Source organism: Leucoraja erinacea, chromosome 29 (genome assembly GCF_028641065.1).
Source record: "Leucoraja erinacea ecotype New England chromosome 29, Leri_hhj_1, whole genome shotgun sequence".
In the NCBI taxonomy this organism is placed as follows: Eukaryota; Metazoa; Chordata; class Chondrichthyes; order Rajiformes; family Rajidae; genus Leucoraja; species Leucoraja erinaceus.
Window position 1 is genome coordinate 11,863,633 of NC_073405.1, and position 27,989 is coordinate 11,891,621.

The window sequence follows — 27,989 nt, forward strand, 5'->3', positions numbered from 1 at the left end:
ATACAGTGTGGAAACAGACCCTTCGGCCCAACTCGCCCAAACGGCTAACAATGTCCCAGCTACACTAGTCCCACTTGCCTGCACTTGACCCCTATCCCTCCAAACCTGTCCTATCCATGTACCAGTCTAATTGTTTCTAAAATGATGCGATAATCCCAGTCACAACTACCTCCTCTGGCAGCTTGTTCCATATGTCCACCACCCTTTGTGTGAAAAAGTTACCCCTCGGATTCCTATTAAATCTTTTCCCCTTCACCTTGAACTTATGTCCTCTGGTCCTCAATTCCCCTACACTGGGCAAAAGACACTGTGTATCTACCTGATCTATTCCTCTCATGATTTTGTACACCTCTATAAGATCTCCCCTCATCCTCCTGCACTCCATGGAATAGAGACTCGTCCTACTCAACCTCTTCCTATAGCTCACACCCTCTAGTCCTGGCCTACAATTCCCTGCATTTTCCCTGCAGCCCTTCTTGAAAAGAGCTACAACATTTGCCACCCTCCAGTTTTCTGGCACCTTTCCTGTATTTACGGACAACTTGTAAGTTTGAACCTGGGCTCCTGCAATTCCCTTTCTAGTTTCCTACAATGTCCTTGGCTATATCTGATCAGGCCCTGGAGATTTGTCTACCTTTAAACACGACAGTACCTTCACTACTTCTTCGACGGTAACCCTGACGGCTCTCAAAACACTTCCAGTGACTGCTCCAATTGCCTCCATCCTACTGTCTTTCTCTTCGGTAAATACAGAAGAGAAATATTAATTTAGGACCTTGCCCATCTCCTGTGGCTCCACACAGAGGTGACCACTTTGATTTCTGAGAGGTCTCACTCTCCCTCTAGTTACCCCTTTCTCCCTTATTTATAAAATCTTTTGGGATTGTCCTTAATGCTACCCGCCAGAGCTATCTCCTGGCCCCTTTTTGCCCTTCGATTTCGTTTTTTAGTATTCTCCTTACTTCCCGAAACTCCTCCAGGGATGCACTTGATCCCAGCTGCCTATACCTGTCCCATGCATTCTTCGTGTTTTTGACTAACGTCTCAATTTCCCTCGTCAGCCAAGCTTCCATACGTTTGCCTGCTTTGCCTTTCACTCTAACGGGGACGTACGCATCCTGAGCTTTCTTCAGCACACTTTTAAAAACATCCCACTTGGCCGAAGTTCCTTTCCCCTCTAATAACCTGCTCCAGTCAACTTGAGCAAGACCTTCTCCCATACCCTCAAAGTTGGCCTTACCCCAGTTGAGCATTTGAACACGTGGACTCTCTCCTTCCCTATCCATAACTATCTTAAACCTAATTGTATTATGGTCATTGGTCCCATAATGCACCTCCACACACACTTCATTAATTTGCCCTTCCCAATTTCCCAAGACTAGATCCAGCGTTGCCCTCCCACGTGTGGGGCCTCCACAAACTGCTCCGGAAAACTTTAGAGGAATTACACCGTTCACGTTATGATTTTCCCGGTCTAAATTGGGAAAGTTAAAATCCCCTACTACAACAACCTGCAGCTGCCTGCAATCTCCCGGCACATTTGTTCTTCTAATTCCTGTTGATTATTCGGGGGTCTGTAGTACACCCCCAACAAGGTGATCATCCCTTTCTTGTTCCTCAGATCCACCCATAGAGCCTCACCATCCGTAGTGTCACCTCTGAACACAGTCGTGACATTCTCCTTAACCAACAATGCAACCCCTCATCCTCTATTTCCCTCGTCCCTCTCTCCTGAAGCTCCTGTTCCCCAGATCATTGAGCTGCCAGTCCTGCCCCTCCCTTAACCAGGTTTCAGTCATGGCTACAACGTTCCAGTCGCTTGTACCTATCCATGCTCTAAGCTCATCTGCCTTACCCGTCAAGCCCCTTGCATTAACATACATGCAGTTTAAACCAACTCCCCTTCCTCGCTCTCTGCCTTTCACCTGCCTATTCTGTCCACTAACCTTTCCCACATAACCCTCCATACCAACTTCTAGATCTCTCACGTGCCTCTGTCCTGCACGAGATCCCACCCCCCTGCCCAATCTAGTTTAAACCCTCCCGTGTAGCATTAGCAAACCTTCCCGCAAGGATGTTGGTCTCCCTCCAGCAACCTGTTCCTTTTATACAGGTCACCCCTGCCCCGGAAGAGATCCCAATGATCCAGAAATCTAAATCCCTGCCCCTTGCACCAACTCCTCAGCCACCCATTCATTTCCCCTATCTTCTTATTCTTACCTTCACTAGCACGAGGCACTGGAAGCAATCCTGAGATCACTACTCTGCAGGTCCTGCTTTACAGACTTCTACCCAATTCTGTAAATTCTTGTTGCAGAACCTCCTTCCTCTTCCGGCCTAGATCATTTATGCCAACATGCACAACAACCTCCGGCTGCTCCCCCTCACTCTTGATAGGAAGGGATTAGAAGGCTGTGGGCCAATATGGGACCAATATGCCAACTTAGTTGACATGGACAGGGTGGGCCGAAGGGCCTGTTTCTGTGCTGTATAACTCTATAACGCTGCTTGATATAAAGTGGTTCTGAGAGGTATCGTACAAAATATATGCAGTACACTTCTCCCACTTAATGAAGGAAATAGGCAGTGGGTTTGCGTTAGGCAGTTTGTATTCGCCCACCCAACATCCCTTTGAGTTTGTTGTAGTGAGGGAAGCAGGCAACAGAAGGTGGAACGTTCCCTGGATTATGATTCCCACATATTGACACAGACACTGTGTGGAGAAGTCGGTGTAACCCTGTAACTCTGCAATCAAAATGGTGTAATTAGCAGCAGCGAGATCAAAGCAAGCTGCAAGATTCACTAATTACAGCAACACTGAACTATGGGTGACTTTGTCTTCTGCGTGTGACACTCTGATCTTTCCGGATTTATTCCTCTGAATTCTCAATATGGAGGAAACACACAGCAGCTGAAGCAGAAATTATTTAATGTATCTGATTGCTTACATTGCACAACATTGATTAAGAGCTTTAATATCTGTGAAAGTATAACAGAATGAATGAATGAAGTAATTTTATCTGCCATCATGTAATCCCTACACCACTGTTCCTTGCATATCCACGTGCCTTTCTTCTTTTACATTTAGTTCAGTTTTTTACAGTGCAGATACAGTGCGGAAACAGGCCCTACGGCCCACCTAGTCCGCACCAACCAGCGATCCCCGCACATGAACACTATCCTACACTGGGGCCATTTTACACATACACCAAGCCAATTAACCTACTTACCTGTATGTCTTTGGAGTGTGGGAGGAAAGCGAAGATCTCGGAGAAAGCTCTCGTGGTCACGGGAAGAACGCATCAAAATCTGCAGAGACCGGCACCCGTGGGAAAAAAAGATGGGTGGCGGGACAAAGCATGGCAAGTGATAGGTGGATAGGGAGGATGGTTTTACTGGAGGATGGGCAGCACGGTGGTGAAGCTGGTAGAGTGGCCACCTCGAGCACCATAGGCTGGGGGTACACTGTACACTAAAGGGCCTGTCCCACTGTACGAGGTAATTCAAGAGTTCTTCCGAGTTTTCCCCTGATTCGAACTCGGAGAATGTCCGTAGCGGGTCCGCAGGTGTTCGCTCGTATGAGTAACGGTGGGTACTCGGGAAATCCGGTAAACCCGTGAAGTTTTTTCAACTGTGAAAAATGTCCACCGGTAAAAAAATACTCGCGATGAAATTTTTAAAACTTTTTTACTCGTGACAATAATGAACCAAAACCTAAACTATATTCGGCACTCTATATCTTTCCCTTTGCTCTGCCTATCGTACCTAGGTTTGGCTTAATTGCATTTATGTAATGTGTATCTGATCAGTTTGGATAGCATGCAAAACAAAGCTTTTCACTGTACTGTACCTCGGTACGCGTGACAATAATAAATAAATTTAAACCTAAACTACATTCTGCACTCTCTGTACCTTTCCCTTTGGTCTATCTTTTGCACTTGAATTTGTCTTGAACGTAAAGTATATCTGATCTGACTTGCTAGCTTGCAAAACAAAGCTTTTCACTGTACCCGTGACAATAATAAACCTAAACCTACAATTATAGAGCAGTCACATCGTTAGTTTTCTGGGAGAGAAAAAAACATTGGAAACTGAATGAAGACGACACAGGCAGATCTATAGCATAGCTTGTTTATTTTTTTAAACTTTTTTTTGCATAGGGAAACATACTCAATTCCAGTAACTGTATGTACTTTGAGCAGCTGCAACAGTAATGGCAGAATATGATGGTTATAATCAAAAGTCAAGCTGAGTTCACACCAGGTTTAAACGAGTGGTGATTTAGTTACATATAGTCTGTACATCTGTGCGCAAGGGCAGCATCTGAGGTGTTGCCCTTTCAGTTTGTCCCTTTACATACTTAGCTCAGGATTAAAAGACAAGTACAATCAAAATAAAGGATACTTTTTTTTATTGTTTTGGTTGCTGGAGTAGATGTACTGTGATGTAGAACAATTACTGTCAGAAATTTGCATCTAGCAACTAAAGAGCCACAAGTTTTGATCTGGTGTGTAGTGTGTGTATGTCTTTGCAGCAAGCAAGCGATTATTCATTAACTACTGTAGTAACTACTGTAATATTCTAAAATATAATGAAAAACCCTCAGAAATAACACGGTCTCAACATGTTCTCAGAGAATATGTTGTGTGGAATCACGACAGTGATGTTCAAAGGACATTTGCAATTGAGACTGTGTGACAAAGACTTAAATGAAAGACTGGTAAACTGTGAAAGTTCAGGCTTTGCAAAGCAAAATTGAATCCAGCAGTCAATTATCAGGCACTGCATTTATTAAAAAGGTTTTTGGTACTTTTTTTTTCTGCTGGCTTGTTAAAATTGTTATAAATAATTGCAGAGAATAATGCAACTGCATAGCCGACCATTGCTCTCTATACAAGTACGTCAATGTCTAAAGCTCCATGTTGTTGCTGATGTAATGCTACACAGCAGATCACTCTCCACAGAACCACATGCAGGAGGAAAGTGAGCTGCATTGGTGGATCTATTGCAGTTTTCCTGTGGTTTCATACAGTGAAGTTCAGTGCAGATGAAGCGAAGTTTGCTAAGATGAAACCTTCTTTACATGGACCTGTTTGATTTGGGTTCTGCAGGTGGGTTAAGGCTTTTAACAATGATGTGTCAAAATTAATCTATATTGCTTTGGGTTGCTGGTTTTATAGTTAAACATAGATCATGCAATAATTTCATCCTGGAGTGCTGACTGAATCACGAAATAAGATTCGCAAACGAGTTATGTTAACCGCAAATTGTTTAGATGTAAAACGTTTTTCAAAAATGACTCCAGTAGTCTGATTGTTTGCAGCGTTCCAATGATCAGGATTTACTTTAGAGAGATTCTGCATGGAAACATCAAGTCCACACTGACTGTCAATCACCTGTTCACACTAGTTCTGTTATCCCACTGTCACATCAACTCCCTAGACATAAGGGACGATTTACAGAGGCCAATTCACCTACAGACCCGCAAGCCTTTGGGATGTGGGAGGAAATCGGAGCACCCTGGAGAAAAGCCACGTGGTCACAGGGAGAATGTGAGCACTCTGCATAGGCAGCACCTGAGGATGGGACCCAGGCCTCTGATTCTGTGAGGCAGCAGCTTTACCAGCCGTGCCACTGTGACTAAATTTAGAGTTTGTAATAGGGCCAACAAGGCTAGGTATTCTGGATGGGTTTGAAAAGCAGTGGGAAGTGTTTCATTGATTTAGTTTTGGAGTCAAAGGGACTTATAGTCGACACTCTTAAAACAAAATGATTGGGAGACAACTAAGATGAGCTAATTTTAAGAGGAAGATGATCTTGTCAGAGCTAATCTGAAGAGCCCAGCTATTGCCAGACCCAACTCTCCACTCTCCAACAGACAGATCCCAATCAATGGTCGTTGTCCGTGTAAAGAAGGTTGAGGAAGTAACTGCTTTCGAAACCTGATTGTCAAAGATGGAAAACTGAGTTTGCCAAACTGGTTTTCTAACATCAGCATGTGTACAGGAACCTTCATGAACTTCCTTGCAAGTTAAGAGTTTTTGCACAGCCTGAATAAAAATGCCTGTGTAGGTGACAGGTGTCACTTCAACTGTCCTTGAGCTCAGCTATTCCCTGCCTTTCAAAGAGATTTCCAGAGACCTAGTTACAGATGAACTGTGTGTGTGTATGGGTTTGTGTGAGAGATACAACAATACCAGTATATCTACTGTCTTCTACAAAATGTAATCTGGCTGTTTAATGTGAGTCATTGCGCCTTGCTGCAGAAGAGCTGCACAACAGATAATATAAAGATGGAGGTTGTGATGGAATTTGCATATTCCTTTCAGGCTAACTGAAGCAACTGGCACATTTTGCAGGGGGTTAGAGAAAACCTTAGAAAAAAATATATCTGTGGTGTAGACCTAAGAATGGTGTTGATTTTTTACTAATGCTGTGACTGCAGGCAATGTCGGTGGCAACGCGTTCCGCCCTTGGGCCCTGCCTTGAGTTATTGCAGAAACGGAAAGGGTGATAGATGTGGAACAGTGCAAATATTTCCAGGGTTTGAGGAGGCAAACGAGTTTTGTTAGTGTCTGGATGGGTGGTGGAGCGCGTGTCTTCTTGGCAGCTCAGGTCTCGATACTGTGCAGACTGAGAGGTGATCTCATTGGGTATGGTGAGGGCAGCCATCCACTGTATTCCTGAGAGCTTTTCATGGGCAAGGACTAAACTAATAGTGATTAGAACCAACTCAAACTATTATTACAGCAAATGCTAAGGCACAAAGTGCTGGAATAACTCAGCAGGTCAGGCAGCATCCTTGGAGAACATGGATAGGTGACATTTCGGGCCGGGGCCCTTCTTCAGTCTGATTGTAATAGGGGAATGAAGGTCGGGCTTTGTCCCGCCCCACTTCTTCATGCTTTCTCCCCACGTCCACCACAATCAGTCTGAAGAAGAGTCCCGACCTAAAACGTCATCTATCCACGATCTCCTGGTTTGCTGCCTGATTCGTTGAGTTACTCCAGCACCTTGTGACATTTTAAGAAAACCAGCATCTGCATTTCCTTGTTCCCATATTACAGCAATGGTCTTTGTTCAAATGGTCCTGTGCCCCCCCCAAAGTTTAAACATCACTGACATCTTCAAGATTCCCAGGACAATTTTCCAGGACATGGAATTCCCTACACTCAATGATCCATTGTTTTGTTAATTTTGTTTAAAGTAAAGAATATACTTTACATTAGATTTTACATTATCTCACTGCGATCTACCTGATGCTTACAACGTGAACAGGTTCATTGGATAAGAACAAGGATTGCCTTCCAAAATGATTGGAAAGGTAAGAATGAAAGGGATAGAAGAAACTGCAGATGCTGGAATCTTGAGCAAAAAAGGGAAAGTGTTGGAGTAACTCGGCGGGTCAGACTGCAACTCTGAGGGACATGGATTGGCGACGTTTCAGGTCAGGACCCTTCTCCAAACTCAATATGTTCTTTGATCTCAAGAAGGCCCTGACCTGAAACGTCGCCTGCCCATGTTCTCCTGAGATTCTGCCTGACCCAGTGAACTAACCCCAGCACTTTAAGAATGAAGGGGAATAATTTCATTGAAATTAAGAATAAATTTTGATCGGTGTCTTTGGATTTTTTTTTTGAAGAAAGCGCATGGAAACATGGCCTTTGTCTCACTTGGTCCACGCTGACCATTGATCACTCATTTACACCAGTTCTATGTTATCCCACATTCACATTCACTCCGTATACACTGGGAGCAATTTTACGGAGGTCAATTAACCTAGAAGCCCAAGCGTCTTTTCCCAGCAGAGTGGGAGTAGATAAAGTGACAGGGCCGAAAAACAGATCAATATTTCCCAATGTAACTGTGACTTGGAGATGGGGTGCATCAGGTGATATCTTTTAGAGGGCAGACTAATTCTTGGGTCAGTAAGCAAGCTCTCAGTCCATAGGAAAACTGAGTGGAGTGTGGACAGAAGACTGAACTCCAACATGGTGGCCATATAAATCCGGAGGGAATTATTGAACATAGATGGGTTGGAATTGATTAGAAAGGAACACAGTAACAGGGACAAAGGTCACCTTTAGTCTGAGCAGCACCGAGACCTGATCTTGCACAACCTCCACTGGTGACAGTTTCCACCCTTATAAACCCCAACAAAAGTCATCGACCAACTCAGAACCCCTTAAGTAATAATAGAAAGTCACACGATTGCCTGTGGCAGCGTTCTATCTTGCTTGAGACTGATGGATGAAGGAAAATTCTCTAGTACAAGGATAGGACGGAGCATGCTGCCAGCCATTGCCAAAGGTTTAAATACACGTAAACATGTTTTCTGTCCTGCCTTAAAAATAAACTAGCTACCAGCATTGCATCGTTCTTTGTACAAACAATACTGTACATTGCATACAACAATTTGTCGGGCTCCCTTGCCCTACAAAGAGCACACATAATCTGTCCTGCTACCACCAGTTTAGCACTTGAAAGTCTACAGACTTTTTTTTTTCTTTTAAAACAGTCAAAAAGACTACAATGACGACACTCCTTCTCAAAATTCCAAGTGTTTCGTACAAGTTTGACATAATTACTCTTCATAAAATAAAGCATTTTTTTTCCATTTACAATGGCTCTTTTACATCAGAAGCCTATACTTTTAAAGTATAGGAATATGCAAAACCATAAAAATGAGGACAATTACTGCATTTAAATACAATAAGGGTAACCGGAGAGTTTAACTCAAATCCAGTTCCCATGGAGGAAGAATACTCTACAAATGGTATATAATGCTGAACATTCTTAATAAGCCAGTGTAATGAAACATTTTTTTTTGTACTTTTCTCATTACAAAAGTCTTTGCCTTATAAAATAGGGTAGAATAAGTAAAACATACTTAATAAAACTATACAGCTTACAAATTACACAGTCTGCAAGGAAGGCAGCTAATGTCAAAGACCAGATGCAACAAGGATCAAACGTTTTGGCATTGGCCTGATTCATGTCATCTGAGTTCAGCATCCCAGTTAGCATTACAAGTGTCAAATCAAATTCAAATTAAGAAAGCTCAGAGACATTAGTAGGATCTTAAAGCAGAGTTATATGTGACTTGGTTATCACTTATCATTTCACCTCGTGCAGATGGGTTTTTACATTGAACACTTCTCTAGCAAATTGACACCCCACCGCTATTGCTTGTGTTTTGTATTTATTTTTATGAGTTATGTTTTATGTACAACCTTAATTTGTGGTTTTCAGATTCTGACGTGGAACTTTCTTTCCCCTTGAAGCTCAGGATAGTTTACAGTTGCAGCTGTGAAGCACTTGGGTCTGCTGGAAGAGTGGGTCCATCTACCCATTTTCTGCTCAGACCAGATTCAGAAGCAAACTGCTAACAATTGATGTAAATCGTGAATTTGTTCTCTAGAAAATGTAGCATCGAGGAATCTTATCCTCACAGAAAATAGTAGGAGATTGAAGCACTTTTAAAATCTAATCTTTCCGTAGCGATGCATAGGATTGATTTTAGATCCAACCAGTATCAAAGTGTTGACCCACACCATGGGACCAAAATGTTGGGCTTGAGAACCTTAGTTGAACAATTGCCCGATCAACTTTAGTGGGACACAGTTGACTCTAATTAAGTTGATCATGATTTTTTTTTAGTCGAACATTTGAACCACACAGGAAAATAATATTTGTTTTGTTAATTTGCTACCAACATAGTGCTTCACAGCTGTACAGTAAAATATGTATTTCCCCCTCCTCATGTCCAGCCTCCCTAATCATAGATCAAGCATTGCTCATTTTAGGAAAAGGACCTCTCTATTAAATCTGTATAGAGAGCTGCACCAACTTTGGTCAATTAAAACAAAATCAATATTCAAAAAACAAACTAGAAAGGCATGGCGCTGTAGTTATTGTGTGTGCTAACTCAAAAATGATTAAAACAAGCTAAGACGAGCTAAGCTACATCGAAGACGAGACTGGTATTGCATATTTTCCAAAGATTTTAAACAATAGGAGCTGGAAGACACAAATAGGGAGAAACAAAAATTAAACACTTTTCATTAAAATATTAGTGACAAATAACGTCTGAAAGCAATGTTCCTACATGACTGCAAGATGAATATATTCTTTGTGAAAATCCATAGAATCACTGGAATACTGATAATTAGTGCTGTTACAATGTCCTATGAAGCCAAAAATCATAAACCTTTACAATTTTACCAATGGTACTTTTCTTAATGACAGCAGCCAAACATGCATGCCAAAGATCTGTGCAGTGATACCAAGGAAATTTATTTTTTTTGTGTTTTTTTTAAAAACTTTTTTTTTCAAAGGCAAGGCACATAATGTGGTATAAAATTTCCGTGCAAATCAGGAAAGGATCTTGTCAGGAGAAAAGAGTGAAGCCAGCACATAGTTGCCATGCACATCAGAAGTCAGTGTGTAGCTGACTGATTTTCATTTAGCTGGTTCACAAAGTTTACTACCAAAGCACCATGCATCACTCAGCACCTTTGATGAAAAAAAAAAACATGTTAATATAAATACGTCTATAGAGTTTGCCTCACTATTTCTGCTTACACTCGTGAGGTCTTTGGATGCCAGTATTTTGAGCTCAGGCAAGACTGTACCCAAGCTTGTAAAATAAGCGCACATGGAGAGAAATGTTTTCAGGTGCAGGCTGCTTTTGTCAAGAGCTTTCAGTTTGCAAACAAAAAAATGAAAAGTTATGCCAAATATTGCTTTTGATATGTGTCAGTTTAAATGGATGATGTCGTGTGCACAAGTGTTGTCTTTTCTTTCTCATGAGAGTAGCTGTCTACCCCCCCACTGATTTAAAAAAAAGTAAAATAACACGTAACATACTAAGGCATTTGTGTTCACCTCTGAAGTGTAGGGGGAGGGAGAGGGAAGGTGTTGGTGCGTAGGTGGGGGCCGGGAGATCTTGTTTGGATGGGTGTTGGTTGCTGTTTAGGTGAGTGTTGAGTGGGGGTCAGGAGGTGTTATTGGGTGGGGGGGGGGGGGGGGGGGTTGGGAGATTTGGGTGGGGGTTAGTGATTTGGTTGGGGGTTGGGGGTTTGGATTGGTGGAAGGAGTTTGGTTTGGATGTTGGGAGTTTGGCTGGGGGGGTTGATGGTCGGGATGGTGCAGGGGGTTTGTGTGGGGAATGGGAGTTTGTGTGGGGAATGGGAGTTTGTGTGGGGAATGGGAGTTTGTGTGGGGGTTTGAATTGTTGTTCAGGTGGGTGTCAGGATTTGTTGTTCGATTGGGTGTCGGGACTTTGGGTGGGGGTTCGAGCTGTTTTAGGGAGGTGCTTTGGAGTTGTAGTCTGGGTGGAAACTGGGGGCTAGGATCGGATGTAGGGTGGGGGGAATGGCCTTTTCGGTGCACTTTTGTGCCACAGTCGCCTGGCGACAACAGTTTGCCCCGTTTTACAGTCCTGAGCTACAAGGACAAGATAATAATAATTGCTAAGTTAGAAATGTATTTACTTTCAATTGCACTTGCCTCTTAAATCTTTACAAAAGATTATTCTTTCTCTGTTCAAACAGGCAATTAACCTGTTGTTTTAAAATGCAGCAATCTCTTCTTCATTCATTCCCCCCCCCCCCCCCCCACCCCCCCCCCCACCCCAATTTAAACATGATTACCGATTGAATGCTAAATATCCAAGACATGATTTTGAAGCTACCTTAGACATTGTTGGGATCTGGTCCAGTTCTCCTGCATAATAGCTTTAAAGTATTTAGGAATAACTTTAGAATTACAACTAAAAAGAAAATCCCCAAGTATATTGATTCTCGAAAAACATTTTACTAGGGAAAAGATAACCCACTAATGATACTCTCGAGTTTGCAGCCATTGTATGAAGCCATTGAAATAAAAGGTATCTCTAACTGGGAAGGTGAGGTAATCTATGCTTGGGACTGTGAGGCTTTGGACTGACACAGCTTCTGAGGAATTCCTCCACACCCTCTATGCAACCACCAAAGTCTCCCAGAACTATCACCAAAACCTAGTTATGGACTATGTCATGCACTATTGAAGATAAGCGATAATAACTAAAACCAGTAAATCTACTGCGCTGACAACTGAGTGTCTATATCTGTACTATTAGCTGCATGCAAAAAAAAAAGTAAATGATACTTCGGGTGGGAAAATTGGAATTGAAAACTGTAAGCATTTATCTGACTGATTTGCGTTTTGGTTTACTACAGTTAAATAATCGTAAAAATGTGTTTAAAGTTTCAGGTTGGTTAAATCATTCACGCCGTTGTGAGATTCTTAACACTGCATATATTGAATTTCTTCCTTAGCTTATAAACTGCAGTCAAAGTGAAATTGTTCTGTGATGTTCCTATTTGGTAGATTGCAACTAGGTGACCACATCTCCAATTTGGGCTTGAAGGCTTTTTAACATGTGTCGACAACTGAACTATTTAAAGGAATGATTTTACACCAAAGTATTAAACACATTTGCTTGTGTATTAGAAAAATAATTCTGATTAGTGTGGCCAGATTTTTTTTGAACAGAAGCATAGAATGTAACTTGCTATTAAGCTAATGAATTAGCCGTACTGAAGTGATGGTATCCAATGTGTAGGCTTCATTAGTGCACATTTAAAAAAAAATATGATGAATAAAAGTTTACTGTCAAGTTAGTTTAAAAACAAAAATTCACAATTAAAATCAAGATTGTTTTTGCTTTGAAAAAGTGGAAGAATTGTCCTTAAACGGTGATAATTTTTTTTACACCAGACCACCAGTACTTCCACGCACAGGCACACAACGCTCTGTGCATTTCGGCACTTGAAGTCGAGTTCACGAGGCTTTTTAGATGCTTAACGCACATTTGCAGAGGATCATGCCTGCAAAACTCTTGTTCTTTAAAAAGGAAAAATCAACAGGATAACCATAATGCAATTTTGACTTATGTTTAGCTGATGAAGATTAATTTTCCCACCCTGTCAATAGCAGATTTAGTAAACTTTGTTCTGTAATTATTATTATTTTTTAAAGAAATATAAAGGCTTATTTGCATAAAACAGACAGGGAACCTCAGGCTAAGCATCAGCCAATGGAAGAAGTGAATTGCACCCATCTTCGGAACATGTTGGTAGGATGATAGATAGTGTTTCTGACTTTACATTTTCTTTTCAAGGCGAGCGGATGAATAACCTTCTCCCTTGTTTCTCTCCGTTTTAAACTTGAAATCGGCGCTCAACCATGTTTCTTGAAACCTGATCACACAGCTTCTGTAATACTTGGAAGGTGGACTTCAACTATCCCAGATACCAGGACTGTGGAGATAAAGAAAACGCAAACGTTAGTGACAAGGACAAAACGCTTTAGTGCAGTAGAACAAATCAAAGTGCAGACACTATTTATCAGTAAGGAAAAACATTGCAAAACATCACTTTGACAGTAAAAGATTCCCTGGTTGGTTTCTCAGCAGTCTGTGCATTGCCTGGCACAGGTTACATAGAACATGGATCAGTACAGCACAGGGACGGTCGCTCAATGTCTGTGTCAAACGTGATGCTAAGTTAAATTAACCTTCTGTGCCTGCACCTGATCAGTATCCCACCATTAGCTGCATATCCATGTCCAAAAGCTTCTTAAACCCCACTTTAGACTTTTGACCAGAGATACAGAGTGGAAGCAAGCCCTTCGGCTCACCGAGTCCACGCCGACTAGCGATCACCCCGTACACTAGCACTATCCCACACACTTGGGACAATGTAAACTTTTACCAAAGCTAATTAACCTGCGAACCTGTGCATCATTGGAGTGTAGGAGGAAACCGCAGCACCTGCAGGAGACCCACGCGGACACAGGGAAAACATACAAACACCATACAGACAGCACAAGTAGCCAGGATCGAACCCGGGTCTCTGGCTCTTGTGAGGCAGCAGCCCCCTACCCATGTGCCACCGTGCTACCACTGTTGTATCTGTCTGCACAAGGGCTATATCGCTCCAGTCACTGCCTGTTCATGTGTCCGTCCAAAGGCTCTTAAACGCCACTATATCATATCTGCTCCACCACCAGCAATCCTGACAGCGTGTTCCAGGCACCCACCACCCTCTGTGTAAAAATATGCCCATTGTCTTTTTTGGTTTTTTTGCCAGGAGCTGATTATTCTGTGAAGCTAACAAAGTGAAGCACACACAGTTGTGTTTCTCAGCCACTTAGTCTCTCAATAGCTGTATTTGATTATCCATTTTTAATGATGTTATGGAGCGATGGATTGAAGCTCTGCGCTCCACTGTTCTCGGCACCAGTGTTTATCTGCTGTTCGCAGTAAACCCAACACATTTTGTATTGCATTTGACAGATGGCACTGCCATCTGTTTGCCAATTGAGCAGCTTTGACTCGCTTCTGTAAGCAGACAGCTGCACAGCAAACATTGCCTGTTCCTGGTTGTTTACCGTAGCCAGCAGGCCAATGCTAACGGGAGTGTCATAGAGTCATACAGCACCCAAACAGGCTCGCTGCCCAACTTGTCCATCTCTTAAAAATAGCGGAGTCAGGGGATATGGGGAGAAGGCAGGAACGGGGTACTGATTGGGGATGATCAGCCACGATCACATTGAATGGCGGTGCTGGCTCAAAGGGCCGAATGGCCTACTCCTGCACCTATTGTCTATTGTCTATTGACCAACATGCACCATCTATGCTAGCTCTATTTGCTGCGTTTGGCCCATAATCCCCTTACACCTTCCTTGTCCATGTCTTTTCAAGTGGATCCAATCAGCAGAATGCAAAAATTCTGCAGAGAACCAATTAACAGCGGCAAATCTTGAGAAGAGCTGACGTGGGTAGAATAATTTGAAGAATAATTCAAAGTCTGATCTGAAATTCTGTTTCTCTTTCCACAGGTGCTGCCTGACCTGCTGAGTGTTTGGATAGGAAAGGTTTAGAGGGATATACACCTGGGTAAATGGGACTGCCTAGATGGGGCATCTTGGTTGGCACAGACGGGTTGGGCTGAAGGACCCGTTTCCGTGCTGTATGACTCTACCTAGTAACATAGCTGAAAGTGTTCATATAAGACATTAAAATGACATTTCAAACTCTGCACCAATCAGCACAATTTAAAAGGCAAACACTTTGATCTAACAGAGTGTGCTGCCTAAATACCATTTATTTAGATTAGTTTAGTTTAGAGATTCAGTGCGGAAACAGGCTGTTCGGCCCATCGATTCCGCGCTGAGCAGCGATCCCCGTACACTAGCACTATCCTGCACACACTAGTGTCAATTTATAACTTTACCAAGCCAATTAATCTACAAACCTGTACGTCTTTGGAGTGTGGGATAAAACTGGAGCACCCGGAGAAAACCCACGCAGGTATGCGGGGAGAACGTACAGACAGCACCCGTGGTTAGGATCAAACCTGGGTGTCTGGTGCTGTAAGGCAGCAAATCGACCGCTGTGTTACTGTGCCCACCCTTATATTTTATAAAGGATTAAAAGTGCTGTCTACATTATTGCTTAAGAAGCTCTTTTACATTTAACGTCCAACAAACTAGACTACTCTGAGTGGGTGATATTCACCTTTGATGAGAGGATGTTACAGGAAGTTGCTGAGCATTATAAAAAGTGACCATTATTCTTGAGTTGACAGCAGTATTCGTTGGAGCTGCAGAAATTCACCGCACTGGGTTCAAGGTTTCTTGAACTTATCACTGACCAGTAGAAAAGTCCTTGGCGTATATCCCAGGGCAGAGTCATGAACAGTCTGCCACTCCTCTCCGCCAGTATCTCATGTGTACATTATCCCTTCAGCAAGATAGGGTTAATGCAAAGAACATTTGCTCATCAGGTTTTAGTAAGCAATGGAGCAAGCAGAAGGTCACATCTGCTGGTATGTCTAGGACAACGCGTGCAAGGAATCCTGAGTGATGTTTCAGCGTTAAGGGAGGAATGCGGGTGGTTCCAATCGATCCTAAACAGCCCACTGCGTGTGGCATCTCTCCATTATACATTTCTAACAGTTCGCACAGAACTTTAAGGCAATATCACAGTTAACTGTGCTGAGGCAATTACAGAAAATGCCAAAAGCCTAACAACTTCCTTCAAAATAAAATAATCTAATTAAATTCTTCGACTAAATTCAGGTCATAAGAGATATATCTTTGAAAACAAAGAAGCCTTGATCAAGGTACAAAATGTGAATTAGCTGCAAGGTTCAGTAGAATCGGTGGATTGATATAAAACAGAACATAAAATAGTACAGCACAGGAACAGGCCCTTCGGCCCTCAATGTCTGCGTCAAACATGATGCCAGGATAAACTAATCCCCTTTGCCGGCATGGGATCCATATTCCTCCATTCCCTGTCTATCCATGTGCCAGTCTAAAAGCCCCTTAAAATGCCACTACAGTATCTGCCTCCACCACCAGCCCCGATAGCACATTCCAAGTCCTTGCCACCATCTGTGTACAAAATCTTGCCCTGCACATCTCCTTTAAACTTTGCCCCTCTCACCTCGAAGCTATGCCCTCTAAACTTTGACATTTTCACTCTGGGATAACATTCTGACTCTGGACCCTATCTATGCCTCTCATAATTGTGTATACTTCTATCAGGTCTCCTCTCAACCTCTGGCAAGTTCAGAAGTTGGCAAGAGTTGAGAAAATACTTTCTTGAAGAAAAAGTGGTACCGATGTAATATCTTATTCTAACAGTAATAGAAACAGCGCCTTGCTTATTTAAACAGATCTAAACCACATTACGGAGAGCAGCTAACATGAAAGGATGTAATATGTGTTGATAAAATTATTTCTGTTGGCTTTGAAACACTTGCAGGTTATAAAATCCTTCTCGCATGTTCAGAGATGTGCGTGACTGGCTCCATCAGGAAAATATAGCATAGTTGCCTGCTGATGGGGAATATTGGCTTGGCTTCCTAAACTTTAGACAAATTCCGTACAGACAGCACCCATAGTCAAGTCCAAACCAGCGTTGGCCCTGACTGGCCTAGTGGTAGATTACGGACGATGGTATCGACCTTTGACATGAACGAACATCTCTGGTGCTCTACTTGAGGAGTTGGATCTGAGATCCGGTTCATAAAGCAAAAATTAATATCTCAACGGAGAGGCAAATTTGTTTCATATACTTGAGACACAAGGAATTGCAGATGTTGGAATCTTGAGCAAAACACAAAGTGCTGGAGAAACTCAGCGGGTCAAGCAGCAACTGTGGAGGGAATGGATAGGTGATGTTTTGGGTCAAATTGAAGAAGGGTCCTGACCTGAAACGTCACCTGTCCATTCCCTCCACAAATGCTGCCTGACCCGCTGAGTTCCTCCATCACTGGAGTCGTAGAGGCATAGCGTCATACAGCACGGAATAGCCCTTTGGCTCAACCTGTCCATGTCGATTACGCTAGTCCCATTTGCTCGCGTTTAGCCCACTTAAACCTTTCCAAATCCATGTATCTGCCTAAGTGTCATATAAATGCTATTATAGTACCTGCCTCAACTACCTCCTCTGGTAGCTTGTTCCATATACCATATAGTGAAAATGTTGCCTCTCAGGTTCCTATTAAATCTTGCCCCACTTGTTTGTTTTATGTAATGGAGCTTTGCTTGTGAACATTTTTAATTCATAAGAATATTTATTCCTAACCTATACTTCATTGGTGACTATTCAGTTTGGAGCTGTGCATCTTAAGTTTGGCTCTTTGGTTGCCGGCCACTAAAATAATAATATTCCGATTGTGCATTACTACATTCATGTCTGGGAAAAAAAAATTCTATGAAATGAGAGGTCATAGAGGCATACAGCACGGAAACAGGCCCTTCAGCCTAACTAGTCCATGCTGACCAACATATCCCATCTACAGTAGTCCCACCTGCCTGATTTTGGCCCATATCATTCTAAACCCATATTTCCAATGCTGGAATCTTGAGCAAAACGCAAAATGCTGGAGGAACTCAGCGGGCCAGGCAGCATCTGTGGAGGGAATGGACAGGCGACGTTTCGGGCCGAGGCACTTTTTTCTCTCAGGACAAGACAGAGTCGAGTTATTAGGAGAGGTGTTCGGTGGGACAGGAGTAGGCAGGAACAATGAGTCTGCCAGGGCATTCCTGCCAGTGGGTTTTGAGAATGGGATAGAAATGGATTGTGCAGAGTTGGATACTGTGGAGAACTGAAGAGGGGTCCTGACCCGAAATGTTGTCTGTTTGTTCCCTCCCCAGAAACTTCCTGACCCAGTGAGTTCCTTCAGCACTTTGTCCAAAATCTAGAGTGTCTGTCTAGGGCAGTCTTGAGTGCCTTCTTGCACTATAACATGATCTACATTTTGATATCTTAAACCACCTTTTGATATCTTCTACATTTACTCATCTATGTAAAATATTCCTTTGAGAACTTCAGAACTTTTCCAAATTGTTCTTCCAAATACATAATCATAGAGTCATACAGCATGGAAACAGTTCCTTCAACCCAACTTACCCACACCGACCAACACGTCCCAGCTACCTGCGTTTGGCCCATATCCCTCTAAACCCATTTTATCTTCAAATTCTGGATTACTGGATTAACACTGCGGGTTGGGCAATTTCTCTGGAGGACATGGATAGACAACGTTTTGGTAAGGGTCCTGGCCAGAAAATTCACCTATCCACATCCACCAGAGATGCTGCCTGTCATGCTGTTATTCCAGCACATTGTGTTCGTCTGGTTGGTTAATGGAACCTCGCCACCTACAAATTGGCAACTGTGCTTTCCTTCAGTAAAACTGTGATCTTACTTCCAAAGTATTTCACTGGCATGTGCCACGGATGCTTAAGGCCCAAGTAATTCTTACTCTCAAGGATCAAACACTTCAATCATTGGGAATGTTCCTCTGTTGCAGAGTGCTGCCAACATACACACCACTGATCTTAGCTCCGAGTCGAGGCTTCCGACCATTGAAGGTCTGTCCAAGTCCCGTGACATTTTCATACAAAGCTCTCCTGTACGATGAATGTTTTCTCATCTACCTCACTCAAACGTGCTGCCTGTTTTTCTTTGACACTCTCCAGTGTAATGAATGTTGCTCTAAAACGTTCTCCCGGGTGATGGATGTTTTTTTCTCCAAAGCGGGTGGAGAATAATTCCCTCCCCATTCGAGGTCCAGGCAGTTCGTTGTGAGGCAGCCTCGATGAACAGGCGGCATTGATACTTTGGTCCGAGTTTACTACCGGTTGTGGGTGGACTTGGCAATGATTGAATGGGGAAAAAAGCTCCACCAACGTTGACCAAAATGTTTCTCCAAGGAAATAGATGCCAGATCTCTGTAGGTGGCTGCCATCTCCGAGTTTATGATTCATCAGTCATGAAGGGTTGGGTTAGAATTAGATGATGTCATATCAGAGTCTGGTTTAGTGATGCGAAAATATATTTCACTTTCAAAATGGCTCAAGTAGATAAATCCAAAAACAACATCACAGCCGAGACGTTGCTGTGGATGACTGTTTAGTTTAATTTAGATTTGAGATACCACATGAAAACAGGCCCTTCGGCCCATTGAGTCCAAGCCATCCATCGATTACTCATTCACACTAGTTCTATGTTACCTCACTTTCTCATCCACTCCCTACACACATGAGACTAGGTGTAGTGGGGCATACTGGTTAGTTAATGGACTAGTAATCAGTGGCCTGAATCAATGATCTGGAGACACCAGTTCAAATCCTACCATTGCAGCATGGCAATATAAATGTTGAGGTTGGCACAGTGGCACAGCTGGTGGAGCTGCTACCTCACAGCACAGGAGATCTGGGTTCGATCCTCACCTCGCGTCCTCTTTGCGTGGTGTTTGCATGTTCTCCCTGGGACTCCCTGGGGTTCCTCCCATATCCCTAAGGTGTGTGGATTTTTTTAGGCTAATTGTCCTCTGTAAATTACACCTATTGTGTAGATAGAAGGGGATGTGAAACTGGGATATGGGACATAGGACCTAGATGGTCGGCGTAGACTTGGTGGCCTGGGGGGCCTGTTTCCAAGCCGTATCTCTAATCTAAACATTACGGGTCAGCTTTTATTACAAAGAGAGTGGTGAGTGCGTGGACTGAGCTGCTGGAGGTGGTGGTGGTCAGATACAAAAGCGGTGTTTTTGAGATTTTTGCATAGGTGTTTGAGTACACAGGGAAAGGCGGGATATGGATCACATGCAGGCAGATAAGTGATTGTCTTTGCATCATGTTCAACACAGACATTGTGGGCCGATGGGTCAGTTCCTGTGCTGTACTGTTCAATATTCTATGTTAACGGGTAACTGCACTAATGAAGTCAAGAGTCAATGAGTGTTTAACTGTCATATGTTCCAAAATTTAACAATGAAATCCTTGCTTGCAGCAGCATTACAGGTTTGTAAGCACCGGGCTCAATAGAGAACGTAATAAAACAAACAAAAAAAGAGGTTCGATAAGTAATAAAATTCCCAATATTAGTGAAAAACACAACAAAAGCCCAAAGTCCCTAGTGCAACCAAGACAATTTGTAGTTAGAAGTTTTAAGGGCCTGTCCCACTGTACGAGGTAATTCAAGAGTCCAACGAGTTCTCCCCTGATTCGAGCTTGTGTAATGTACGTAGCGGGTACGTAGGGGCTCATACGAGTAAAAAGTAACAATTTTTTTCATCACAAGTATTTTTTTACTCATGGCCATTTATCCCAGTTTTACAGTTTACCGGATTTCCCGAGTACCTACCGTTACTCATACGAGCTGCTACGTGACATCCACGAGCTCCGACGTACCCACTACGTTCAAAACACCGGGTTGGCTGAGGAGGCCAGATATAAGCCCCGACCTCGGGTGGACTATGAGGGGGGAGAACTGGATATTTTTGGTGCCTTCCCTCACAGTGAATTCTGCTGTGGGGGGACGTTTCATGTTGATTTCTATAGTACTGTTCATGTCTTTTTTCACGACCTCGAATTTGGGGCATTGATCTGAACTCACTTTGGTTCAGGGTTTTGTTGAAAAGTGCTATATAAATAAATATTATTATTATTATTATTATTACACGACCTCGAATCAGGGGAGAACTCAGGAGAACTCTTGAATTACCTCGTACAGTGGGACAGGCCCTTTAGTTACCGTTGTGTAATGTTTAATAGCCGTAAGGTTGTCGAGAAGAAACTGTTCCTGAATCTGGCAGTCAGGGTTTTCAGACTCCTGCACCTTATTCCCGATGGCAGCAGTGAAATGAGAGCATAGCCAAGGTGGTGTGGGACCTCGATGATGCTGGCTGCCTCTCCGAGTCATTGTCAATGTTTCAGATGTGAATGACATTCTTCTCAACTGGAGTTCATAATATCTGAAGAAGGGTCTCGACCCGAAAAGTCACCCATTCCTTCTCTCCAGAGATGCTGGGTGTCCCGCTGAGTTACTCCAGCTTTTTGCGTCTTTCTTCGGTTTAAACCAGCATCTGCAGTTCCTTACTAATCATAATATCCACGACAGACTCAAGGCATTGGGGCTCCCAAACTCTCACTACTGAACTACTTTTGTGGGTCTGTATGCATGAGACATATTCCGATAACTGCACCAATGCCTTGCTGATAAATCATAGTCATAAAACACAGAAACAGACCATTCGGCCCAACTTGTCCATGTCGACCATGATGCCCCATCTAAGCTAGTCCCCTTTGCTTGCATCCCACATCCCTCTTAACAAGCTTTTGTGTAATGTTACAGAATGTTATGGTAAAACCACTTATTTGCCTTTAAATCAGTCATACTGGGTTTGTTAAAACCTGGGGCTAATTAATGACTCTAATTACAGAGACAATGTGACATATTTACCAACATTAGATTACCCATAATTTGGAAGAAAGGCATCATGAAAGTGGGTTGGGATGCTGTGGGTTTTGGGAAAAATGCAAAAACAAACATAAAGCTCTGTAATTTTATGACAGTGCGGTCTAAAATCAGAGTGCTCTTTAAACATGGGAGTATTCCCTCCAAAGCAGCAGTAATTGGCAAAGAAATTGCAACTGCAATGAAAACTCCGAGGCCTTGAGTTTCGTCTTCATGAGTGTGGAGAGCGGAGTTTCCACACGTCAATGGTGCAAACAGGTAGTGCTGTTGCCTCTTCGCTCCCTCAACCCCTGGTTCAATCCTGACCTCTGGTGCTGTCTGTGTGGAGTTCCCTATTCTCCCTGTGACCTCGTCAGTTCTTCCCCCGGATGCTCCATTATCGAATTGTTAAAGTTAGCGAGACTTGATGAGTAGAATAATAATTCAAAGAGTCAAAGGTCTCGTTGAATATACTTTTACTATGTCACCCGGGTGAAATAGGACACAGCCAATAGTGTGCACTTAGATGCACACTCGCAAGCTGCTATAACTCTACTGACTGTACAGAGAAATTGCAAGTATCTTTATACTGATAAAACAACATTAGTCACATGTTATAGGCATAAGGAACAAAGGGCTCAGTTACATACAATGAAATCCTTCAAACTAACATTAAGGAGATATGGGAGTATAGAGATACATGGCCCAGCTGCATTGGCAAGAAAGCACTATTGTATTCATTGCAACTTCCAGACAGAACACTGATATCAAGTCTCATCAACTTTAACAGAATGGCCAGGAACGAAGGAGATTACCAAAAGTGGTGGTCCATCACGGGTACTGACCTCCCCACCATCAAAGGGATCTGCAGGAGATGCTGCCTCAAAAAAGCAGCCAGTATGATCAAGTTCCCACACCATCCTGACCATGCTCTCATTTCATTCCTGCCATCAGGAAGAAGGTACAGGAGTCTGAAAACAGTGACCACCCGGTTCAGGGCCAGCTTCTTCCCAACAAAGATCAGGCTACTGAACACTACAAATACCAACTAAACTTTGAACCGTGAACTATCTTGGTTTCATTATGGATGTTGGACTTTGTTTTGTTTTAATACGCTAATATTATTATTTTTAATTAATTAAACTTCTTTTTAAAAATGTTTTAATTATGTTGTCTCTTGAGCACTGTGTTTACAGACCTGTTATCTGCTGGAAGTTAGAATTCCATTGTTCCATGTTGGTATATATGACACTTGAACACTCTTGACTCTTGAAGAGATACATGGGTCGGTGGGTTAATTGGTTGCTGTAAGGCGAGGTGTAGGTGAGTGACAGTATTTAGGAAAGTCGACGAGAATGTAGGGTGTGTGTAAGGTTTGCGTAAATGGTTGCTTGATGGTTGACATTGAGGAAGGAGCTTTTTCTGGGGTGGACAATCACTAAAGGGCTAAAGGGCACAAAGTGCTGGAGTCAGGGAGCATCTCTGGAGAACATGAATAGGTGACGTTTCGGGTCAGGACATTTCGGGTTTACCCTCCGCCTAGACAGTTATAACCTTTCTCTCAGGATGGAAATGTCAAATACTAAAGAACATAGCTGGAAATATTAAAGAATAGATGGCATAGCTTGAAGTTGAGAGGGGCAAAGTTTAAAGGAGATGAGCGAGGCAAGCTTTTTAAGCAGAGGGTGGTGGGTGCCAGGAACGCACTGGTTGAGATGCTGTTGGAGGTAGAAATTATAGTGTCATTTAAGAGGCTTTTAGACAGGCACATGCACATGCAGGGGATGGAGGTAAATGGATCATATGCATGCAGAGCAGATTAGTTTAGCTTGGCATTATGTTCGGTATGGACATTGTGGGCCGAAGGGCCTGTTCCCGTGCTGTACTGTTCTACTTTCTATGCTCCATGACTCTATGAGACACTGGTCAGATTGCAACATTTCTGATGGACCTTCACTGAAGAAACATTTGCTTTTAGAGACATTCACAGCCTCAGATGATAAGAACTTCCACGGTTCAAATGGCACCCCTGCGTCACACTCCCAACTCTGTTTGGGTACATTTCTTGGAGGTCGATTCAAGTGACCCTTTCTCTCTGACCCCATTGTTACAGACATCAGTGTATGTTGCCTGCATACATAATCGCAAAGATATCGCAGTAATGAGTCAGACCATTCCTTAAGTCTGCAGTGGGTCTTATGAACTATGAACTCCTATTGATAAGAGTGTCAATCGTATCTGAAGCACTGACTACTTTAGTTTGCTTACACACCCCATCTCCACCAACTGGCCGATTCCCTCCATATCCAACAACTGGCCAATTCTCTCCATATCCAATACTTTTACACTTAATTTACAAATTGCTCAAAATGATGTTTGGGGATTTTTCAGGTCGGGGGAGGTCCCCCCCGCCACGGGTACCACGTAATCCCGTGCTACCTGCTCCATGGTCAGATAGTCGGCGACTAAACCGTCTCCCCCAACCTAGTTTGCCAGGTGAGGAGGGGTCTGTGGACCCCCAGCAGGACCAAAAACAAGACCTGTCAAAGGGCGGATGAGCTCCTAGCGAGCCAACGGCTCCAGTAGAAGTTGCGATCACTGTCGTACATTGCATTAGTAAGGAGTGATGATAAAGCACACACACCAAATCCTATACTTCCAGCGGCGGAAGTCCGCAGGAACTGGAGGACAGAGATGTGTGGTGCATCCGTCACCGTTCCCGTCGGAAACCAGCACCACTGCTGCGCTAATGTTTTCAACGATGATGATGGAACAATAAATAAAATTTAATTTTCTCCTGATTTTGCTCACAAGAACTTTCCCATTCTTTCAAAAATTTATCCACCATCACATGTCCAAGGATCTAGCTGATATCTAGAAGATATCTTGCATTCAAAGGCTTCGTCTTTAACCAAAATTGAACAAAGTTATTAATGAAAACACTGGAAATTAGGATCACTTGGCACTCAAGCCAACCCCACCGTTCAATGATCATCGCTATTCCGGACCAGGCCTTCATAAGTTCATAAGTGATAGAAGCAGAATTAGGCCATTCGGCCCATCAGGTCTACTCCGCCATTCAATCATGGGTGAGCTATCTCTCCCTCTCAACCCCATTCTCCTGCCTTCTCTGCATGACGCCTGATACCCGTACTAATCAAGAATCTATCAATCTTTTACACAGAGAGTGGTGGGTGGCTGGAATGCGCTGATAGGTGTAGTAATGGAGGCAGATGTGATAGTGCCATTTATGCAGGGAATGGAGGGGTCATGCAGGAAGAGGCCCTTTGATGATATTGGGTCTCTTTTTGGAAAGGAAAGGAAGGGAGGGAAAGGGAAATCGACTGTGAGCAGGCAGAGGAGATTAATTTATCGTAGCATTACGTCCAGCATAGACATTGTACGTCAGAGGGTGGTGAATCTGTGGAACTCTTGCCATAATTAGCTGTGGAGACCAAGCAATTGGGTATTTCTAAGGTGGAGTTTGGTAGATACTTGATTGGTAAGGGTGTCAAGGGATATGGGGAGATGGCAGGAGAATGAGGTTGAGAGAGGAAGATAGATCAGCCGGATTGAATGGCGGAGTAGACCCGATGGACCACATTGCCTAATTCTGCTCCTATGACTCCTGTTTAAGTCTCTGGAATGGGATCTGAAGCTGGAACATTCCGGAAAGATTGCGGCCAAGCGATATTGCACCTCAAAGTTTGGAAAATTATAAAATATTATATTGTAGGAGTTTAGTGTTTGCATCTAGTCATCCATATTCTTCACATTTGCTTTAGTTTAGAGATACATAGAAACATAGAAAATAGGTGCAGGAGTAGGCCATTCGGCTCTTCGAGCCTGCTTCACACTGGTTCTGTGTTATCCCACTTTTGCATTCACTCCCCATCAGAGGCAATTTTTTACAGAGGCCAATTAGTCTACAAACCCACACGTCTTTCAGATGTAGGAGGAAACCGGAGTACCCGGAGGAAACCCACGCGGTCACAGGGAGAACGTGCAAACTCCACACAGACAGAACCCTAAGTCAGGATCGAATCCAGGTCTATGGAACCAACTCTATCAGCGACACCACCTTGCTGCCCAAAATATATTTCCCAAAATTCATCAGGCATACGCAGAAAATCAGCCAGAATTCTGGAAACGTGAGAAATCTGATTGGGAAAAGATACATTGACTTCAAAGCTTTTAATGTTTAGCATCAAACGTTATTGCATTTGACTGAAAAAATATATATAAATGGCTTCATGAACTCAGGGAGGCTAAATTTTACTGTGGACATAAATTTCTATCAGTATGGAAAAATATCCCAAGGACAGGGCTGTATTTGTGCTTGGACACTTATCTTTCCTCCTGCAATTAAGAAAATTTCCTGTTGGTGTGAGATTACTTGAATAAAGCGCAGCACATTTCAAAGAGCTGTAAATCAATCAGGACTTTAAATAGGGAGTGGAGTTCAAACAGAACTTTACAATTGCCAGACATTAGTCTGACACTTTGCAGTTAAATGGTGCACTGATAAGGACCACTTAAGTTCCAAGGTGCTGCCGTCACAGAGATAGGAGACTTTCCCATGGTACTCTCCCAGGGTAGGAGAGGGTGATAGCAGGAATCAGGGCAGAGAGGCAGAACTAGCAATCCCTCGGCGATTCCTATCCTCCCCCCTGTGCTGTCTGATTAAGTGACGCATCATCAAAGTTTGAAGCCTGCTAATCTACCTCCCGAGAGGCACAGCAGAAAACTAAACATAAAATGTTTAAAAATGGAAGTCGGGAAACTAGTCTCTGAACATTACGCTGCTTAAAAAAACAAAACAAAACACAAAATGGCACCAAACAGCGTTTGAAGTTTCGAAAAGAAAACACGATGCAATTAATTAATTTAAAAAAAAAATTCCAACTGCGCTGTAGATTTGGAAAATAAGTGTGATTGGGGTTTAAAACTCAAGTGCAAGCTCCCAGTTCAACAGGAGTTACTTTAAAATCAAGAAATCTTCATTGAAACAGGAAATGTAGATCAAAGTTCCAACTGCAAACCGGGGTGTAGGAAATTATTTTCTAAGGCCTCCATCCATCTCTGTTGCTAGGGCCCAGGGTGCCTGCAGTTACGACAGATTGAGCAATGCATGCATCGATCTACTCTCTTCCAATTAATTTAAGTTGGATTGCAGACGATTCAGTTTCTGAGCTGCCAGAATACCACTCAGCATGAAGGTTTTCATTTTTTTTAAACTCCAGGCAGACAGAATTGACGTGGGGCAGGCCGGCCGATGGTGTTTATTCACAGAGGAAGGAGCGGGTTGCATCGATTCCATTTTTGAAGTCCCTGAAGTTCAAGTTCATCCTGGGATTACATCATGTCTGGTTTCCCCTGGCAACCAGACAGCTCGCGACGTGACTGTACTCTGCAGGGGCAGTGCACACTTCTCTCAACGCATTTGGAAAACCAGAGTTCAAAATGCAGTCAGATATTGCGGGAGACTGCTTATCTCTGCATCACCATTTCCACAAAACAAAATGCAGCGAGAAAAGAGCGAGGCAGGCTTCGACAATTTTTGGAAGGTTCTGATTATCTGCTTCGATAATCAGTCAGTTTGTATTTGCATAAAAGAATGGGGGGGGGGAAAAATAAAATGCAATGCACAGGCCAGGAACGAAGGAGATTGCAAAACATTGTGGACACTGCCCGGTCCATCACGGGGTACTGACCTCCCCACCATCGAAGGGATGGATCTACATGAGACGCTGCATCATCAAAGACCCACACCATCCTGGCCACACTTTCATTTCACTCCTGCTGTCAGGAAGAGGGTACAGGAGTCTGAAAACCATGACCACCAGGTTCAAGAGCAGCTTCTTCCCAACAACTATCAAGTTCTTTACCCTCCCCCCCCCCCCCCCCCCTCTCCTTCCACCTACATTCCTTCCTCTAGCTTCACAATTTGCAACACTTCAATCCTTTTGCCTCACAACTTCTATCTTTTCATCTCAGTCCTTTATCCACCATCTGCCTGTTCCCATCCCCCTCACCTTAATCAACCTATTACTAGCCAGGCTTTGTCCTGCCCCTCCTCTCTTCCAGCTTTCTACCCACCCCCCTCCCCCCCATCACCATGATCAGTCAGAAGGGTCCTGACCCGAAATGTCACCTATCCATGTTCTCAGGGGAAGCTGCTTGA

General features: G+C 43.2%; 1 protein-coding gene across 5 annotated transcripts in view; it reads right to left on the bottom strand.

Moving 5' to 3' along the window:
- Nucleotides 1–12,999: 12,999 nt before the first annotated feature.
- Nucleotides 13,000–27,989, bottom strand: part of nfic (nuclear factor I/C) — a 436,656-nt gene continuing 421,666 nt past the window's right edge. For all 5 annotated transcript variants that reach the window (XM_055658628.1, XM_055658629.1, XM_055658624.1 and 2 more), the window contains one exon: nucleotides 13,000–13,304. In XM_055658628.1, the coding sequence (XP_055514603.1) occupies nucleotides 13,287–13,304 (18 nt within the window). In that variant the 3' untranslated portion in view covers nucleotides 13,000–13,286. The remainder of the gene's footprint in view (nucleotides 13,305–27,989) is intronic.